Genomic DNA, 21,570 nt, shown 5'->3' with positions numbered 1-21,570 from the left:
TAAAATTGTCCCCTTTCCAGCCTTCAAAAACGGGCAGAGTTGTAAAAAGAAAAAAAACAGATTTTGCATGGTGGTCTGTTTACAGTTTCTATCTACTACTTTGGCAAAGAGGTGAGAACGCCCTCAGTGAACCCAGAAAGGTATTTTTGAGAATAGACCAAATTTTGAATTCAGCGCAAGGAGAATTTGTGTCTGTTTGATCATGGTTCACGCCTCCCCTGCTTAAAAACTGAAGACTGATCTATCTATAGTGATAGTTGGTTGTCCAAAAACACAATACCCCGAGCTAGCAACTAAACTGCTGTGTACCAGGGCTCGACAAATCATATAAAATGCTCTAGACCTGCAGGTCTAGTAAACTACAAAATCTCCTCGACCTAACTTAAATGAACTTGACCTCAAACTCTGAAAACTGAGCAAATGTGACAAGTTAGCAAGATTTAAAAGCATTTTTATTGCTCATTTACTTCGTGAGCAATAAAGATGCCTTTAAATCTTGCTTTCTTGTCACATTTCCTCTGCTTTCAGAGGCAGAGGTCAAGTGTCAAGTTTGTATTCCTACTCGCCAGAAAGGGCGAGTAGGACCTAAAAATAGCTCGTCCTTAATCAATCTCACTCGCAAATGCGAGCGGTCGAGTGAATTTCTCGAGCCCTGTGTACGATCCGTTCATTTGATCATGCATCAGTTCATATGGTAAAATCTATTAAATCAAAAAATGGATATGAAGAAAACCTAACCACTCTTGACATAGCTGTCATTTCTACCACTCTGTATTTGGGGTTACTGATAAATCAATACGGTTTATCAGGGTAGTCTGATGTTCACTAGGCATTCTAGATGAGAGAACATGCTTGAAGCCACACATCCCACATCACCCCGGACTTCCTTGGCACTCTAGTTGCCAGAAATGCCCAGAGGTGGTAGGAATCCCTGGACGCCGTTGAGCCGAAAGGCTGAAAACTGCAACAATCTCGCATGGCGAGTGTAAGGAAACTAGGATTTCTTAGCGTATAGTTTCAAAGAAAGTATTGGTGAAGTGAGGATAAAACCCACCATACTCCCTTCTGGGGATGGTTGGTTTGGGGAGGGTATCAGATATGTCTAGACAGGCAGCATGTTGTTGTGTAATTGAGCTGCCAGTACAGGCTGGTCATCCACTCCATACTTTTCTAAAAATGTTTTCCTGTAGTGGCTTGTGGGAAGATTGCTTAGGAATATTGCTAACTTTTCAAATAGTTAGCTATTTATGCACATATATAAGAGCTAAAAGAATGTTATTGCTTCTATGATTGCAAACAAATGTTTTAATTCAATGTATAGAAGTTTGAGTAAGTTTTCTTCTGGTTTCTTTTCTAGGTTTAACTATAGATCAACACACCACCTGGCATCCCATGGGTTTTATGAATTTTTAAATTGGTTCGATGAGAGAGCATGGTATCCTCTAGGAAGAATAGTTGGTGGAACGGTAAGTTTGTTCGAATGTGAGAACAAAAATGCATTCAGCTATGTCTCAAATAGCAGTACTAGTTTTAACAATCCCGTCTAAAAATGGTCTATTGTACCTACGTAGTTGGGTAGCTATTTTGGTAAGTTAACTCCCAAAAAATTAAAAACAACACATGGCTATTTCTGGCATAATTTTGTGTATGTGCAAGTTACAAATCCTACATTTACGTGCATTGTGACTTAGAGTCTCAGGGCCACCTCTACAGCCCCCCCCTTATGTTGCATGGAATAATGTTATCGTAAAATATCTCAGACACTGGGCTGCCAGATAAGTAGTATCATTATTACCAATAGCTCTCATATGTTGTACAGTCCATGTTCGAGGCATGTGGGCTGCTGAATTCATATCTGTGCATAGTCCGCCACCTAGTGTTGGGTCCGGATGATTGCACATTGTTGTCCTGGAAGAGTCTTCGAAGTATCACGAGATAGGTGGCTCCTCCCCTGGACTACAGTGCGCATGGGCATCGCCTCCATCCCCAGATTGTTTTTTTCCGCCATAGGGTTCGGATGTGTTTTCGGTTCCCTCCTTCGGAACCGATAGTTGTTCGATTTTACTTGAGACCAAAAGGTCTTTAGGCTGGGCGTCGGTATAGTTGCGTTCGGGTTCTCTTACTGACTCTCAGCTCCAATCTCCTACTGCCCTTCCACGTGCTTCGACGCGGACGGGCCTACACTACCGCATTTGCTATGGAGCGGACTCCATTCAAGAAGTGTCCGCTGTGTCACTCGAAATATTCGCACCTCGACGTGCACCCCGTGTGCAACACATGCTTGTCACCGGATCACCGTGAAGACACCTGCATGGCGTGTTCAAAGTTTAGGAGTAAGAAAACTTTGAAGATTCGCCGGGCTAATCGACTCCAGGCACAGTTGTCGGCTTCGGCACCCCCACCTGATGACATCTTTCAGGAATCGATCGAGGAGGGGGACGACGTGCAAGAGTCGGACTCTGGCCCCGCGTCCGAGGAAGAGACCTACGACGCGGACGAGGAGGCCTGCGACGAAGTCTCCGGTGAGGTAGGGGACGACGAACTGATTTGTGCCACGATGGGAGATAGCTCAGAGGAAGAGCATCCCCAACCGGACTCCGGGGTTTCCCCCCGTCATACGGCCCAGGTCGAGGGATCGCCTTCGGGCCTTACCCGAGATCTTACTATAAGTCCTACGTCCCCGCCTCCGGGCCCGGTCACGGACATTTCTAGCAAGAAACCGAAAGTGAAGCCAACTGGTCCCGCTCCCTCGGATGCAAAACCGAAACCGAAAGTGGCGTTGGTGAAGAAGGTTCTGGAGGCGTCAACTTCCACGAAACCCAAAATGGCCGACTCAAAGAGCCACGCCAAGATGGCCGACCACAAGAGCCGCGCCAAAATGGCCGAACCGAAGTCCTCTGGGTCGGCACCGAAGGTGAAGGCTTCCGACGCGGCTGCGTCTGCACCGAAAGGGGTCGCGGACCCGAAGACGGCTTCGAAGAAGCGTCACGCCGACGGTGCGACAAGCCATGGGGCGTCGGCACCGAAGAAGAGGCCTGCCGGCGACCGGGCTCTCGGAGACGAAGAGTCGCTCGAGACGGTTCAGCCCTCGGCATCCCTTACAAAGAAGGTGGGAGAATCCTTGAAGCGGATCCAACAGTCCACTGTGGTTCCCAGCCAGGACACTGTCGTGCCTAGGCCCACGCCGAAGCCTGCCAAGGAACAAACGCCCATCCGTTTTACCCTTCCTCCCAAGTCAGCGCCGAAGGCCTTCGCGCCTAAGCAGGGCGGACATTCTCAGGAAGTATTGACGCCGAAAGCTGCCTTGGTGGTGTCGAAGCTTCGGCTCCAACCGCTCGCGGTGGAGGAACGTCGGGAGGTGACCATCGACGCCAACACCGGAAAATTGTCGCTCCTTAAACGAAAGATTACGTCGGAGCCGCCATTGGAACCTTTTAGGATTCCACTTAAGAGCAAGAAGTACTCTGCGGACTCTTCGGCTCTGATGGAACCTCTGTCTCCACAAGCCATGGAACGCTCGCCGGCCCATTCCCCAGTGCCTGATGTGGACGAGGAGGACGACGAGTACAACTATCCTGCGTACTCGGATCCGGAAGAGGAGCAGGTGCCCTGGACGGCAGGAGGCGACACGGACGACCTGCAGTCAGGCCAGGACACTCAACTTTTCGCCGCGAAGACGTCCCCGACGGAGGACTCGGCGGCGTTTAATGCATTAATAGAGAGAGCTGCAGCGAACCATGACGTCGAACTGCACTCAGACCCTGTGGATGCGGACTTCTTAGTCGACACCTTCTCGGTAGCCGAAAAGCAAGTCAAGACGCTACCTATGCTCAAAGGGGTGCTGAAGCATGCACAGGAGGTATTCAAGGAGCCCACCCGGGCGCGGGTGGTCAATCCTCGCATCGACAGGAAGTATAAGGCGGCGCCCACGGATCCCACGTATATTAAGGGACATTTGCCATTGGACTCCCTGGTGGTGTCCAACGCTCGAAAGAGGGCGAATTCGCAGACTACTGGTGATGCTCCTCCCCCAGACAAAGAGTCCAAAATCTTTGAGGCATCAGGCAAACGCATTGCTGCACAGGCAGCAAACATCTGGAGGATCTCTAACACCCAAGCCCTGCTTGCACGTTATGATAGGGCCCATTATGACACATTAGAGGCCATCCTACAACACTTGCCTGACCAATACAAGGAGGCGGGAGAGATGCTCATTCAGGAGGGTAAACTCATTACTAATGCATCCATCAAATGTGCCCTAGATGTAGCAGACACTGCCTCCAGGGCTATCAATACAAGCGTGTTACTTAGACGCCATGCCTGGCTTCGAATTTCTGGGTTCAAACCCGACATACAAACCACATTACTGGGTCAAACGGTGAATCCTGACCATCTGTTCGGCCCTGAGGTGGATGCCTCCCTAGAAAAAATGAAGAAAGATACCGAAACTGCCAAGTCTATGGGGGCTTTACAAAGTCAGCAGTTTCGGGGTGGTTCCTTTCGCCGCTCCAATTCAAGAGGCACCTCAAGAGGCCAGGCGTCCCAGCCCACGCAATACTACAAGGGTAACACCCAGTCCTCGTATAACAACAACAAGGGCAGGGGTGGCTACAGAGGCAATAATATCAAAGGCAGGGGACGTGGAAACAATGCCTCCAGGTCCACCGCCTCCAACAAGCAGTGACGTCTTGTCACTTCCCCCCGATCACACAACACCTGTCGGGGGGAGACTACAGCAGTTCCTGCCGGCGTGGAGGTCCATCACCACGGACAGGTGGGTGAGGTCTCTTATCCAGTACGGGTACTGTCTAGAACTTACGTCCATTCCACCGGACATACCGCCAAGAGGCCGTGCTATGTCCGACGAGCACTTGACCTTGTTGCAGCAAGAAGTACTGATCATGCTGCAAAAAGGGGCGATAGAGCTCGTTCCATTGCAAGAACGGGGAACAGGGGTTTACTCCCTGTATTTTCTAATCCCCAAAAAGGACGGATCACTCAGGCCGATCCTGGACCTCAGGCCCCTGAACTGGTACATCAACTCAGAGCACTTCCATATGCTCACATTGCAGCAGGTGCTTCCCCTGCTTCAACGGGGGGACTTCCTAGCAACGCTGGATCTGAAGGATGCCTATTTCCATATTCCCCTGCATCCTTCACACAGAAAGTATCTCAGATTCAAGATCTTAGACCAGCATTACCAGTTCAGAGTCCTGCCGTTCGGGGTCACCACGGCACCAAGAGTTTTCACCAAATGCCTAGCGACTGTAGCAGCGCATCTCCGTCGCCAGCACGTCCATGTCTTTCCATACCTAGACGACTGGCTTATTCAGGCAAAGACGGAACAGCAGTGCGTAGACCACGTGTCACGCACCATTCACCTCCTGCACGATCTGGGATTCTCTCTGAACTACCCAAAGTCCCATCTCCAGCCCGCCCACGTGCGACAGTATCTGGGCGCGACGATCAACACTCTGGCGGCCACTGCGCAGCCGAGTTCAGTGAGAATCGCCGGTATCCAGGCGCTGATCCAACGGTTCAGACCCCAGGCCTCGCTTCCAGCGAGGGTGTTCATGCAGTTGATAGGCATGATGGCCTCCTGCATCTCCATTGTCCCGCACGCGAGACTACATATGCGTCCGCTTCAGGAGTGCCTCGCACGTCAGTGGACTCAGGCTCATGGGCAACTGACAGACCTAGTGTTGGTGAGCGGTCGGGCGTACAACTCTCTGCATTGGTGGAATCCACAAAACCTTTGCAAGGGCCGACCATTCCAAGAGCCTGTCCCACAGATCATCCTGACAACGGACGCCTCTCTCCAGGGATGGGGAGCGCATGTACTCCATTACACGGTGCAGGGACTATGGACACTTCAGCAAAGGAAGATGCACATCAATGTGTTGGAACTGATGGCAATCTTCATGGCCTTAAAGGCGTTCAAAGTACATCTGTGCAACAAGGTCGTGTTGATCCGGACGGACAACATGACGGCCATGTACTACATCCAGAAGCAAGGGGGAACACACTCTCCACAGCTGTCTCATCTGGCTCAGAGCATGTGGAAGTGGGCCATTCAGAGGAACATCTTCCTCATGGCAGAACATCTCCCAGGCAAGGACAACCAGATGGCGGATCTGCTCAGCAGACACAGCCATCAGATGCACGAGTGGGAGTTACATCCATCAGTACTCCAACCGTACTTCCAAAGGTGGGGTCATCCAGAGATAGACCTGTTCGCCACAAAGGAGAACGCAAAATGCCAAAGCTTCGCCGCCAGGTTCCCACACCCCCAATCACAGGGCAATGCGATGTGGATGAACTGGTCAGGCAGATTTGCGTACGCTTTTCCCCCAGCACCTCTGATACCGCTGGTGGCACGCAAGCTCAGGCAACACTCGATGACGCTCATCCTGGTTGCTCCAACGTGGGCTCGCCAACCATGGTACACCACGTTTCTGGAACTCTCCGTGGTACCGCATCAAAGGCTTCATCTCACTCCCAGCCTTTTGACGCAGAGCCATGGCGACATTCAGCACCCAGATCCGCAACAGCTCAACCTGGCGATCTGGCTCCTGAAGTCCTAGAGTTTGGCTACCTCAATCTTCCTCCCGACTGCATGGACATCATTCGGGAGGCGAGAAAGCCCACTACTAGAGCTTGTTATGCGGCTAAATGGAAGAGGTTTGTCGTCTACTGCGTGGAGCACAGCATTGACCCGCTAGACGCTTCCATTCAAAACATCATATGCTACCTCTTTCACCTGTATCGGTGTAATCTTGCTTACTCTTCCATCCGCATTCACCTGTCGGCTATGGCAGCATACCTCCAAAATAGGCAACACCTGTCACTCTTTAAGGTCCCTGCTATCAAGGCTTTTCTGGAAGGACTCAAAAGAGTCATTCCACCAAGGACTCCACCAGCTCCGGAATGGAACCTCAATGTGGTTCTTACAAGGCTGATGGGTCCCCCCTTTGAGCCACTACACTCTTGCGAACTGCAGTTTCTGACCTGGAAGGTGGCTTTCTTAGTAGCAATCACATCGCTACGGAGGGTTAGCGAACTGCAGGCGCTCACCATCCAAGAACCTTTCTTCCAGGTACATGCCAACAGGGTGGTGCTCCGCACTAACCCTAAATTCTTGCCCAAAGTGGTCTCACAGTTTCACATAAACCAAACTATTGAATTGCCGGTGTTCTTCCAAAACCCAGAGACGCTGGCGGAGCGGATGCTCCACACTCTTGATGTGAAGAGGGCCTTGATGTATTATGTGGACAGGACAAAAGATTTCCGCAAAACCAAACAACTTTTTGTTGCTTTTGCCACTCAACACAAGGGAAATGCAATCTCCAAAGCAGGAATAGCTAGATGGATAGTAAAGTGCATTCAGATCTGCTACGCTAAAGCAAAGCGCACTCTCACTATACCACCGAGGGCCCACTCCACTAGGAAGTTGGGGGCCTCTATGGCATTCTTAGGTAACATTCCCTTAGAAGACATCTGTAGAGCAGCCACATGGTCTACCACTCATACTTTCACTAAGCACTACTGTGTAGACGTGCACTCAAAACAACAGGCAGCTGTTGGTCAGGCTGTTCTAAAAACGCTTTTTCAGACTGCTGCAGCTGGCACGGGCGGCCGCCGCTAATGGAGGGACTGCTATGTATTCTATGCACAGATATGAATTCAGCAGCCCACATGCCTCGAACTGCAAATGCTACTTACCAGTATGCATCTGTTCTTGGCATGTAGGGCTGCTGACATTCATATCGCCCACCCTCCTCCCCGGCGCCTGTAGCAGCTGCAGTATGTATTCATATACAAACATATGCTCATAGCATGGTCATCACTCACTTCTTCACTCCATCTCTGCCTATGGCTAAAAACAATCTGGGGATGGAGGCGATGCCCATGCGCACTGTAGTCCAGGGGAGGAGCCACCTATCTCGTGATACTTCGAAGACTCTTCCAGGACAACAATGTGCAATCATCCAGACCCAACACTAGGTGGCGGACTATGCACAGATATCAATGTCAGCAGCCCTACATGCCAAGAACAGATGCATACTGGTAAGTAGCATTTGCATTAGATACTAGCAAAAGTGTCCTACACACAAAGTTTGTGACATTGCAAGACATATTATACAGATCAACGAGAGAGAGAGGACTAGGTAAGCTAGCCCGTATCCCCAATTATATATATATAAATCAATGTGGACTAGCTAGTTTATGGGGGGGGGGAAGGAAGTTATAGATGACTCAAGTACGTCAAGCAATAATAAATAAGGAAAAAAGCAATGTTTTCCTTATAAAGCCCTCGCCCACCGACCTAGTCGGTGGCATGCTTCATCATCGGGCCCACCACAGTGGCACCGAGTGTGCCCCGGGTTTGCTACAACGCCAGGTGACTGCGGAGCTGGTATATTGCTGAGTGTGCAGTGAAGGGGTATATAAGACATATACCACATAATCGCTTTTACAATAGTACTTTGGCCTTCTTTATTTGTTTCCTCAATATTAGTATTTTAACTTTTGAAGTTTGTTCCCTGTGTGCATGGTTTGCATTTCTTGCATCTAGTAAAGCTAGGTTCACTAAGCAACCATGTTTTCTTAAGTTCAGAATTCCATATCAGCCCCACCCCCATTTGACGTTGATTTTTTGAATGTTACACTAGATCTTCCTGCACCTGTTTACCTCAGTTATGGCCTGCCTTGTCTCTTCTGATAAAATGTCCTCTTACTTTTGTTTTCCTACCTTTTGCAATGCTGTTTCTAATGCTCTTTCTTAGAAGCACCCTGGCCTGAATATATTTACTATATCTTCTTGTGTCTCTTGAAACACTTAATCGCTGTTAGTTTCACCTTAGTCAAAAAAATTCACAAAGCAGCTTGCATGTTGCAAGCTACTATCCACTGTTGGTTTTCAGTAGTGGTGTTTCCAATTTCTTCTTTTTAACATAGATTCTGATGGCCAAATACTCAATTTCTGTATGGCTCATGGTGCTAGTAAAGCTTAAAATGAGTGAGCGAATGTCTAACATAGATACAAAGTTTGTGGCTTTTTTTTAGTTCTCTTCCATATTAAAGATGGGTTAATAAATAACGTCTGTCCCACTGTACATTAGTAGGTCAGTTGAACACCTACTTCCACCATCCTGTGAGCGGATCAGCATAGCTGGGGGTGAAATAGGTGTCAGTTGCTGTTCCCTTTTTTATTTACCCAAAAAATATTGATTGTTAAATAGAAACATATTTAAAGTCAAGCACAGGTTTGTCATATGTAAAATGATAAAATTATGTCTGTACAGTTAAAGGTTAGATCACTAAAAATGTTTGATTTCAAGCCATCATTGTGTAGTAAGTAAATGTATAAAGATGGTACACCCAAGGCCTTCACCAAGTAACCATTCTCCAGTGCATTTTCAAGTATTCCATTTAATAAATCCGTGATGTCTTTAATATATGTTGGAAGGCTTCACATACGCAAATAAAAGATGGCCTGTGTTATTTCAAAGAGGCTGGCCTGGGATGAAACTATACGTTAGTCTGGTGGATTAGATAAGTCTTTTTATACTTTGAAAAAAACTGGTGCCTGTGGGTGGTGTGGTTCTATGAAAAATATGAATCCTTTCCATCAGATCATCATAGTAATTTTATTTTATTTCGTTTCATTGTATTTTGTATAATTGCCAAATATTAATTTCTAGCGGTTTTTTCATAATACTGTAGTGCAATTACCAGTGTGCCTCACTCACATTTCTTTATACTAGAACACAATATTTCAGCCTTAACTGCTGGTTTTACAGTAAATTCATAATTGTTACTCTGTTTGGAGATTATAAAATCAGAACTCCTAGCCACAACTGGGTCTAAGCAGCAATAGGACACCTTATTCGTAAGCATTGGCATTTAATAGGAAAATACCATACTATAGCTCGCAAGCAAAGCAGACCTAGTGTAAAATTCGAAAGATCCAAGTTAATGAGGGACCAATTAAGGAGTGACTTGAATTTTTAACCTAAGAAAACATGTTTGTTACCCAAATCTAGCTTTACTAGATGCTAGAAATGCAAAGCTTGTAAACAGCATTCAACTTAAAACCTACAATGCACAGGCTTTGAGAAAATCTAAACGAATGAGACACATCCAGTTGTAAAAGTGAAAATTTTGTGTTACTGTTTTTCAGACCTTTCTTTGGGCAGCAAGGGTTAGCCAGTATATAAGAGAATATTACAACGTTTTGAGAGCTATTGGCAATAAAGATTTTATCAGATAGCCTGGCATTTTTAAGTAGTGCATAAGGGTAACTAAACTTTTGAGATATTTTGTAATGCTCTGCCCCACGCAATGTAAGGGGAGGAATAGAGAGATGGCCCGTAGATGCTGGATACTGGGGAGCTACAAGTGCTAAATATTGATGTAGAGGTGCTTGTACATTTATGGTATTATGGCACAATGGGATATAATACTATATATTAAGAGTTAAACTGCTTCAACAAGTGCCATACATTTATTTGGAGTGGTTTTAGAAAACATTCTTATGATTGAATTATGACTTGGACTAGTGGTGAAAAAGCCAATGATTTACCTGATTTAATGTGTCATAGAACGGTGGAAATGACAACAATACTTAACGAAAGAAATAATGAAAAATGTAAAAAATTCTGAAAAATATTGTATTTTTAAACACATAATTAAGTTTATTTTTGCAGACTTCTGTGAAAAAAAAATCTCTAGATCTTTTTCAAGTTACTGATCCTATTCTGCATTATCCATTGTTTCTTTATAATGTAACTGTGTTCACTTTACATTACAATAATCTTTATTTCATTCAGATCCAGCCTGTTATCCACTGTCAAGTGGCATATCCTGCCCAACTTTGAGCCTCCTAGGAATTGTGGTCTAAAACCTGCTTCGGCACGGATGCCCCAATATCTACTCTGAAAACTCATTGTGGTACCACGGAGCAGGAAGGACGCAATCCTTTAAAGAGGACACTAGGCAACATTGCCTCTTCATTGAACTCCTCTTCGTCAAGATTGCTCTCAGGCTGTCTCCACAGGCTCCAGCAACAGTCTGAGTCTATCTCTTAAAAGAGGAAACTTACTTTTGGGGAAGACCCTCCATGCATGCCTTCTTCTATCTTAGAAACACAGACAAAACCACCAATCCTGTCCCTCTTCCCCCACAGCTCCATCATACCACCACAGCCATCTACTCCCCCACTATTACCGCTGCCAGAGTCTTTAAAGGGGTTTCATTACTCAGGCTCTTGTCAGTCTCTACTGGCCATATATCCCCTCCAGCAAGCCACTAGATCAGGGGTCTGCAACCTTTTCTGTAGTGAGAACTAATTCTGATCAGTAAAAATCATCATTAGCTTCTGAAGGCTACGCAACTTGCACATTCTTACCAGACACCCTCATACTCCACTCCATTGTCTGTAAGCCAAATGTCCATAGAGCCGGATACTATGGTTTGAACAAAATACTTTGACTAGGGGCCCTATGACAGGACTGCCATGTGTCAATGTAAGTGTGGTCGTTAAGGATGTATGAACATGTGTGCATATGAATGGGATAATTGTGTATGGGTGACTGAGTGCCTATGTTTTATGTAGTTGTAGAACTGGAATACCTTTGGTCATATGTGGCACCGTATGTATTTGTATGCAGGAAATTTATAGAGCGCAGGATTCGCCCCCGAAGGGGTATCTCCATGCTAACATAGAAGAACGGGTCAGACAGGCACAGACTACCATACCACAAGGCTTGTATAATTCTGTCTTCAAAAGTTTGTTTTAAAGAAAACAAGACTAGGGCATTTACGTAACTCCTCTGGCAGAGAAATCCAATATTTTGGCGCCAGCTTGTCAGCGGTTTTGCCTCCAGATCGTGTTTTCTTAAAACTAGGGACCACCAGCAACCCTTTGTCTTCTGATCTGAGACACTGGTTCGGGCAATACACTTTAAGCTTATCCGCCATATAGCTCAAGCAGGTGCCATAAAGAGCTCTGTGAGCAGAGCAACAGAGCTTAAACTATATTCTCTGGCGGATAGGAAGCCAATGAAGAATTTCAGTAATGGCCCAGGGGAGGTGCGGGGTGATTTATTGAGAGCTATGCGTGCTGCCACATTCTGGACAATCTGCAGTCTGCTAAGAGATGCCAATAAAGCATTACAATAGTCCAGGCAACCTATAATCAACGCCTGAATTAGGGTTCTACGTACCGAGAGGGGCAGCCCCAAACGCTCAGCGCAAAAGGCTCAAGGTATGATAATAGGTCCCGGCAGTGGTCATGATTTGATCCTTCATCGATAACAGTACATCCAGCCGGACCCCTAGATTTTTTGCCACCGTGGTTGGAGAGGGAGCAGTTCCCAACGCTTTAGGCCACCACTGAGGGGACCAGGAAGTTAGTGCAGCACCAAAGAGAAAGATTTCTGATTTGGCCACATTTAGCTGCAAATAGTGTTCCGTCATCCAATCTGCTATGGCGGACATGGCCTTTGCAAAATGCTGGTTGACTAACGCCATGTCCTTATTAAAGGATAGGAGTAATTGTGTATAGTTAGCGTAGGAGAATGACGTAAAGCTATACTTTCGGATGACTTTAGCAAGGGGGGGGCCACATCGATGTTAAACAAGGTCAGGCTCAAACAAGAGCCCTGTGGCACCCCCTTGCTAAGCTTCACAGTGTGAGATCGAAAAGGGCCCAGATTGATGGTTTGCGTACGCTGATCTAATAAGCTAACAAGCCAATCGAGAGCTAGCCCTTGCAGATCAGCCTTTCTCAGTGGAAATATCAGTTTCTGATGAGAGACCGTGTCAAAGGCTGCTGTTGGATTATAACAAAGGAGTGATGTTGGTCTTGTTGGATCCAAGGCAATTTTAATATATAACGTTACCCCAATGAGCATTCTCTCAGTAGAATAGTTGGATCTAAACCCAGACTGTGAAGGATCAAGGATGCCATTGGTTTCAAAATAGTCCATTAATTGCGTGTTAACATGGCGCCCTGCCATTTTCCCCATAAGCGGAAGGAGCGAAATGGGACGATAAATAGAGAGCACTTCGGCAGGCACCTGATCTTTCCTCTTGATAGGTAGCACTTGGGCAACCTTCCACTCTACTGCACACTGCCTTCACTTAACGATGTGTTCAAGATCTCAGCAATGGGGGCGTATAGGAGAGGGGCAAGGAGAGCAGATTTGTAGGTGGGCATACTATCCAAAAGAGATCCGGATTTCACCTTTTTTAGCATGGCTTCTACTTGCGAGAACTCAGTATCCTTAAACTGTTCCAGACCTTCACCTGAGTCTACTAGCGGTACTGATTCCGATTTAGTAGGTAGCACCTGGCAAACGTTTTGAGGAAATTGTTTATAAATCAGGTTGAATTTATCGTCGAAGTGTGTGGCTATTTTATCACACAGACCCAGAGAGGGGGTGACCAGCTGTGTGCATACTGTGTAATTGGTAAAGGAGTTAAGGATTTTATAGAGCTCCTTTGACGAATTACCTGCCTGATTAGGTTTAGTTATAATATGGTCTTTACGTGCCTTTTTAAAATTCTTATGGTAGGTAGTGAGGGCCAGTTTGAATTTAAATTTTTGTGTTTCTAACTGGAATTTATGCCAGGATTTTTCTAGGTGTCTGCATCTAAATTTTTCACTGCGTAGGTCATCAGTGTGCCATTCTTCACTTTTTTCCCTGGAGTTACTGGGTTGATGTGTCATGGGTGCCAGCCTACCACATCACTCATGGTATCATTGAAAACCCTAAGTTTCATGGTGCCATCCATATGCTCATTAAAAACAGGGGGTACGTATATTTTACTTAAGATTTGGTTGAGACTCTGTGCCAACGCCTTTGAAGGCCATTCAAAGGGTGACCAACCGTTAGGGGTCTAATGCTGCTGTTGATCCTAAAAGGAATCATAAAATGATCTGACCACATCAATGGGAAATAATTGTTCCTGTGGTCTAATAATTATGCAATGCAGTACATAGCATAATAGCAATTAGTGAAAGTAGAGGGTTTGGAGGATCCAGCGCTGATGTCCGTTCTAACAGGCACCGTCCTGCAGACAGACAGATTATGACTGGATCGACCGCCATTCTGCACATCATTGGAAAGCTATAGTCGCTAGCAATTGCACTACAGTGTACCCGGCTGGGCTCACTGTGTCAATTTTAGTTACTTATCACGCATGGGTTGCGACGACCTACTATTCATGATTGAGATGTCCCCCAATGATAAGTCCTGACAAGACCCCTAACCCCACGGGTCGAAACGCCGTGGACGCCATAGGAATTGAACCGCAAGAACAGTGCCTATGATTATAGATAGTCACTGTACAATCATTGCCTGTATCATTGCTCTTGGTCATTTTCCTTCCTCCTGTATATAACCCCAACAGAAACCACTGTATATATGTACTCACTGTTACACACCTATTCCTTGGTTCTCACAAAAACACTTAGGACACCTTGCACTTTGTTCTTAAAATACTATGTGTACAATAGGTGGGAGCGGCATGCAGAATGGGACATTAAAAAAGTTCACAATGCGCAGCCACGCACTCACAGCTTTGCCCTATGAGGAAGAGGCATGTTGCCTCGAAACGCGTCAGGGCGTCCTTGAACTATCTGTTGGAAAAGCTGCTGTTCGCTAATAAAAGGTTTGTTAACCTAATCCTTGTGGAGTAGCGTCCTCTGTGCACAGGGCAATCTTGGAATAACAAAAGTATATTAATGCAACTATTGTTTTGAAATACAAAAACTTTGATGATAAAAAGCCTGGTATACTGTTCCTTTTTTCTCCCCTTGACATCCTCCTCCAAACCCTCTACTTTCACTAATTGCTAATATGCTATGTACTGACTCTGCATCGTATAATTATTAAACCACAGGAACCATTGTTTTTCTGATAAACTATTTGCCCTGGTTCCTCTGTGAGTAGGGTTCCCTTATTCTTCCTTGTCGCATCAATGGGGAGGCAGAATCAACAACAATATGTGATGATGTGGAAAGTATAATATCCAGCGATTGCCCGGCTGAGTGTGTGGGTCCAGAATTAATCTTATTTAAGCCTAAAGTGGCCATGTCAGCTAGAAAGGGTGGGGTGTCAGCTCAATTTTAAATATGCACATTTCCATCAATCACTGTAACTTTCAGCGCCTCTCTATGTATTATGGCAACCCATGTATAATACAAATCTATAACCATTTTTTAAAATGGGAGAAAACATACTGCAAAAATGTTCATAACATGGAACATATTTATGCACTTTACATTTCTCCCACTTAAAATATTGGCTATGGTTTTCAGTTCTAAATGTGGCAGTTTCTACCAGCCACTGGAGGATAATGCCTGTTGTGTATAAAGGCCACTGTTTGAAATTGGAAAAAAATAAACTGAATCGTTTGTTTAAATGGATTCCATATTCATCATTTAAATGTAATCCTATTTCCAAGGAACACATTTTCAAATACCAGGCACCTTGCTCCCAGTGGCCTGTAGACAAGGTGCCATATTTATAATAAAAGAAAGAATGCAGCCATTTGTTTAAATTGGAGGAATTTAAAGTGAAGAATCATGCTTCATAAAAACATTAAGATGTAATTGGCTTAATTGAAAGTGAAGAAAAACATTGACTTAGTGTTTCACAGAAATATTTGTCTTCCCTTTAAATGTCTCCCATTTAATAAAGAGGACTGTCATTATTATGGCAAAGTGTGTAGTTACTGGCTACTGGAAGCAAGAGTTCTGCTGTTTGTAAATGTGTGGGAGAAAATTAACATGAAGTTAACTTGATCATTGAGGTAACTTCATTTTAATTTTCTATCATTTAACAGCATTCAGAAACAGAATTTGTTCCCATTCTCCAATATTGAGTGGACTAGGACTTAGTTAAGAGTTAAATACCTTAGTGCTTCAGTTCTTGATCTCTGTGCTATGCGTCATAAATCTGACTCCCGCACTGCTCATTATCAGGCCTTGCTATCTGCAGCCTGAAGTAAATAATGTAAAATAAACACAGCCTTCCCTTAATTTTAAGACAAATGTGGCCCTGTGCTTTAAAAAAATAAAATGACATTAAGGCTGTGTGCTACTCTGAAAGTTTCAATGAGCTATGTTTTACTGATTGAGGACACCTGCACTAGACGAACATTACAGTGTGGACCGCTCAGATGACCCGTACCTAGATCAGTCTTGTCCGAGCGTCACTCCCTGATGATACAGCTGCATACCATGAGGTTAATCGGCATTAAGTGAACATGCACATAACCGAAGAGGAGGATGAATTCCTTACGGAGACACAGTGAGATGGCTTGGTTCACTTCCTCCCTATATTTAGCGGGATGTTAAAGTCTGCCTCCGAGAACTTCAAAAAGCCAGTCAAAACCAGGGTGGAAAAGAATCTTAAACTGTCACACAGTGACCTAGTGTACATTAGTATACAGGTTCCACCAGATTCCCTAGTGTTCCACACTGTGTATAAGTCACTGGTGATGCTTTTCTTTGAATTTTGGGAGTGAAAATATAGATTTTGTGGGCAAGAGGGTGGCGGTGAGAGCAGCTACCCAGTGGTGGCACATAGCGAATCTGGTCCTTTTCCTATCTAGATATGATTGGGCACAGTGGTAGAAGACTAAGGAACTCGCATAGGTGTGCTTAAAGAAGCACCAACCCACAGCCAAGAATACGGTAGGAAATCTTAAAACAATGAGTAGTGGCAAAGAAGGCTCCAACAAGAGTCCTGCCTCTGCCCAACCTTGACTTGTCCCACACCCCACCCCCGAGCTCATAACACCTGTTGATAGAGAACTGCATTTTCCTCCACTGTTGGCAGATCATCATGTTGGACAGATAGCTGTCTTATAACACGGCTACTGCCTCAAACTGCATTTCACATCTCAACATCCCACCATGGTCACACAAACCTGGCTGCAAACTCTCTTCTTCTAGAAGAGGTGTATGCACTTTTGTGATAAGGTACATTAGAAGCCGTACCTGGGCATACTTGTATACTTCCTCCGGCCTATCCTCCATCTGAGGCCCCTCAACTGCGACATCATATCAGAACCTATCCGAATGACAACTCTTCAAAATGTCATCCCCCTTCTTCTGCAAGGGGATTTCATGACCATACTTGATCTCAAGATTGCCAGCTTCCATCTTTCAATCCTTACTGCCCAACGGATGTACCTTTGCGTTTTGGCAGGTGAAGATCATTCCAGTTAAAAGTACCCACCTTTGGAGTCCTCACAGCCCCAAGGATGTCCACAAACTGTCTGACAGTGGTGGCAGCACATCTCAGCAGGGAGGGAATCCATCTTGTTCCCTCCTCCTCAATTGGCTTATCAGGAGCTGGGCAAATGTTTTGCTCACATGCAAGTGGTGGTGTCCTTGCTTCACGCAACAGGCTTCTCTATAAATTCGACCAAGTCCCATCTGCACCCTCTTCAAATACAGCCCTTCCTCTGTTTCAACCTATATGTGTACAATAAACGAAGGATGGCTGAGTGATGGTTGCGCTGGGTTGTGACAAAATCTAAGATCAGTGTGTAGAACTCCAAGGATAAGGTGATGGCCATCCACCATCAACCAAATGGGTAATGCAAAAACAAAACCACATATCATTCAAAAGCAGGATATATCCTGAGCTAATGGCAAGAGTCAATAAGGTTCTTCAAATAAATCACAAAATAGATGATCTTCATGTCTTCTTTTATTGCGATGTTGTTCTTCTTAAAACAATCTAGCCGCCAACACGTGTTTTGTCTTTGGTGGTATAAACCACGGACTTCTTCAGGGCTAGAACATCATAATACATATAGTCAAGACAATAACAATACACGAATGAAGTACAACAACATTGCTCCAAATATGTATACCTATTGTGCCAAAGCAAGTCAAGAGAGAAAAAACCCATCGGCAAGTGGCTGAAAAGACCAATTAGAAAGTGTTTGACCCTGAAGTCAAGGTAAAGGTCAAACAGTGAACCGACACTGACAAGACACCAAATGTCTTTTGTGTCTAGTGAAGCACAGTTGCGTGATAAGAGCAAGATTTCAAGACGGAGGCAAACCAAGTAGTGCCTACACCAATCAAAATCGTGATACCCAAAGACAGGAGATAGGTCAAAGAGAACCAGAAATAATCAGCCTTCTATTGAAAGTAAACCCCAGTTCATGTGTTATGATAACCAAAGAGTCTAATAGTGTACATAAGAGAAAACAGAAAACTGTAAAGGAAGCAGTTTTGACAAAAAAACAACTCTCCTATTGCTAGACCAACGATTTGATATCGATAGGTAAGTAATATCAACGAGTAATAGAACGAGTTATCAGGATCAAAAATTTATATTTTTTATTTAAACCCCGAATTATGATTATTGGAGGGGTGTGCACATGGCCCCACTCCCTGAGCCCCTCTGAGGACCCTGAAACCCAACCCCCTTGGCCTGATATTTAGTCAAGGGGAGGGGGTGTTTGTCCCTTCACCAAGCCTCTTTAAGGCCCCAGGGTCGATTTTAAAATAAAAGGGAAGGAGAGCATGCAACATTCCTGCCCGAGCCTACATAAGCCCTGGGGACCCCATCTTCCGGTGCAGGCTCCTCTGTTTTGTCCTAGGGATCCCACCCACTGGACAGTTTCTCTGCCCACAAGAGCACAGGCAGGAGAAACTTGTATGCTCCCAACCGGAGGGAGCTGCAAAAATTCTGCCACTGGGTGGGAGCACATATTTATTTCCCTGGTTATGCTCTTGCGGGCAGGGAAACTAAGCACAATACTGGATCCCCTTGCACCCAGAATGAGTGCAAGCGTAGGGCTGCAGAGGCCCTCTATGCTCTCTCCATGGCCCTAAGCAAAAAAGAAAAAAAAGATTTTGATGTCCCAGGCGGGCACCAGGACGCCCAAAATAGAAATCATTTATTATTCACCTCTCCTTGAAAAAGCAACTCATAATGCCTTACGAGGACTCTTTGAACATTCTTCTGAAGTTTGGTGATGCCCCTAGAAGTGACAGGGGCCACTACCAAGCATTTGGGCTTCAGGGTGTGCAGTGGCCTCCCTAGTAACATTCATTCATTCAATCAATCGGTAGATCTGTAGTTAGCTTCTTGTCACCTGTGAGGGTATCCAAGCACTGACACGGTCCAGTTGATTATCTGAATAGCCAGGTCTTCTGGGACATTCGGAACTCTGAAAGAGATTGGGAGTCCCGTAGATGAAAGGGTAGCTCGTTCCATGTCTTTGCTGCTAGATAGGAGAAGGAGAAACCTCTGCATCTGCAACTTGCAGAAGTTGCAGATGCAGGGGTGAGCACTAGAGAAAGGGATGCAGAGCGGAGGTGGCTGGTGGGATGATGGGAGTTAAGGCAGTGGTTAGAGTAGGTGGATCTGCAGTTCTGAAGGGACTTGTATGCCTGGATCAGGAGCTTGAACTGAAATCCTTTCTGTAGAGGGAGTCAGTGGAGTTCCCGGTGGTAGGGGGTAATGAGGAGGAGACTAAGTTGACCAGTTCCGTCCAGAATGAGGCCTAGGTTCCCAGCGTGGTCAGTAAGGGGAGGAGTATGTATGAGTTCCGAGGACCTCCAGGATGCATCCCATGAGCTTTTGTATCAGAAAATGTAACTCTGTTTTGTCAGTTGATTTTCAGGCAGTTGTCCTTCATCCAGTTGGTGATGTCTGTCATGCAGTTCCGGAAGCTGGTCTTGGCAGTGTCTTTGGAGTGTGAGAGGATGAGTTGTGTGTTGTCGGCGTAGGCTTTGGTGTTGAGTCCATGGGCTTTAGCTGTGCTGGCCAGAGGTGCCACATAGGTTTTGAAGAGGGTAGGGCTGAGTGAGGATCCTTCAGGCACTCCACAGATTTCCTTGGGTTCGAAGTTGAATGGGGGTGGGAGGGTGGACTTTTTGCATTTTCCTTTTGAGGAAAGAGGTGATCTATTTGAGAGTGGCTCCTTGGATGCCTATGTTGTGCAGCCTTGAGAGGAGTGTGTGGTAGGAGCCATATCGAAGGTTGCCAAGAGGTCTAGGAGGATCAGAGCCGCAGTCCTCTTGAGCTGAGTAGTGCTTGTATTTTGTTGATAGCCGTAATGTGGGCAGTCTCTGTGCTGTGGTTGCTGGTGAATCCATATTTAGAGGAGTCTAGTAAGAGATTCCATTCCAGATGTGAGGACAGTTGTTGGTTGATGGTCTTTTTTAATACTTTGACTGAGAACAGGAGCTGAGAGAATTAGTCTGTAGTTGTTGTTCGCTGGGGTCTGCAGCTGGTTTCTTTAGTACTGTTTTGACTTCTGCTTGTTTCTAATCCTCAGGGAAAGTAGCTCTGGCAATTGAGGTGTTGAACAAGGTGGTGAGCATGTGGCTATTTTTGGCTTCGTGTAGGTTAAAGATGTGGTGAGGGCATGGGTCGGTTGAGCCCCTGATTGGACCGAGTACATGATGGAGGCAGTGTCCTGTGGCATGAGCTGCTCCATTCATTTAGTTGGATGTCTTGGGTGGTAGTGGAGGAGTTGTTTCTTGAAGAAGTCTGTGGCCATGGGATGGGGTTTGAAATTTCTGTGATGTTGGCGAAGATGGGGGAAGAAGTTTGCAAGGTTGTCACAGAATTCCTGTGAGGGGGTAGTGTTTGTTGCTGGTGTGTTGAAGAGTATTTTGCGTGCTGTTGGAGCTTCGTTTGATATGTTAGGCAAAGGCTTTTTCTTCAATTCTCTCAATTGTGGTAGAGGTCGAGGGTTGTCTTGAAGGCAGTCTTGTCAGCCGTGTCCCTTCTTGAGCGCCATCTCCTGTCCAGTTGTTTACAGTATCGGTTCTAAGGTCTTCGGTGTACCAGCTAGCCTACTTGGTGGACCATCTGTGTGTGTTGTCAATGGGAGCGGCGCAGTTGTGGGATCCACTTGTTAAAGTTTGACTTTCTGGTATAGGTTTTTGGAGGAGATAAGGTGGGTGGTGTTGATCCTTGTGTCTTTTGAGAGACTGCTCCAGCTGTGTTGGGGGACGTTGGGCAGACTGTGGGCGGAGGTCCATGAGCTGGTGATTTTGAACTGGACAAAGGAGTAGTCGGACCAGGTGAGTTCCGTTGTGTGTCTGTACCTGATGCAGTCACTGGAGGGAAAGATGGGTTCTAGAATGTGGCCTGCGTGGTGTCATGGGCGAATTGGGGGAGTCGTATGTTAATGCTGCCATGGAGGTTGAAAGCGTTTGTCATTCTGATAGTCTAAATGGAAGTTTAGGTCGCTGAGGAAAATGTAGTTTATGTCCATTGCAAGGGGCTGGAACGCAATGAAGTCTGTGATGTAGTTTCAGAAGGCTGGACGTGGCCATGGAGGACGGTAGGGGAAAGCCCCCTGATGGTCGTCTGAAGTCCGAAGTTTAGGTGTTCCATGGTTGAAGTAATCCTGTAATTTGTTGTTGTGCATTGGATGGATTCCTTATATATGATTGTGATCCCTCAGCCAGGCGTATTGATGCCTTTATTGGGGCTAATCTTGTATCCTTCAGATATTGCAGTAGCAATGTTGGGCGTGGAATTGGGGTTGTGCCAGATCTCTGAAGAAGAGGAC

The 21,570-nt window shown here is 45.8% G+C and overlaps 1 protein-coding gene across 1 annotated transcript in view; it reads left to right on the top strand.

Annotated features, from left to right (window-relative positions):
- The window catches only part of STT3B (STT3 oligosaccharyltransferase complex catalytic subunit B), a 488,477-nt gene that overhangs the window by 87,080 nt on the left and 379,827 nt on the right, over positions 1–21,570 (top strand). The window contains exon 2 of the mRNA XM_086942109.1: positions 1,358–1,466. Within this exon, the coding sequence (XP_086798235.1) occupies positions 1,358–1,466 (109 nt within the window). The remainder of the gene's footprint in view (positions 1–1,357; positions 1,467–21,570) is intronic.

The sequence above is a fragment of the Lissotriton vulgaris genome, chromosome 10 (genome assembly GCF_964263255.1).
Source record: "Lissotriton vulgaris chromosome 10, aLisVul1.2, whole genome shotgun sequence".
NCBI lineage: Eukaryota > Metazoa > Chordata > Amphibia > Caudata > Salamandridae > Lissotriton > Lissotriton vulgaris.
The sequence above is the reverse complement of the archived record's forward strand: the minus strand, read 5'-3'. Positions and strand labels throughout refer to the sequence as shown.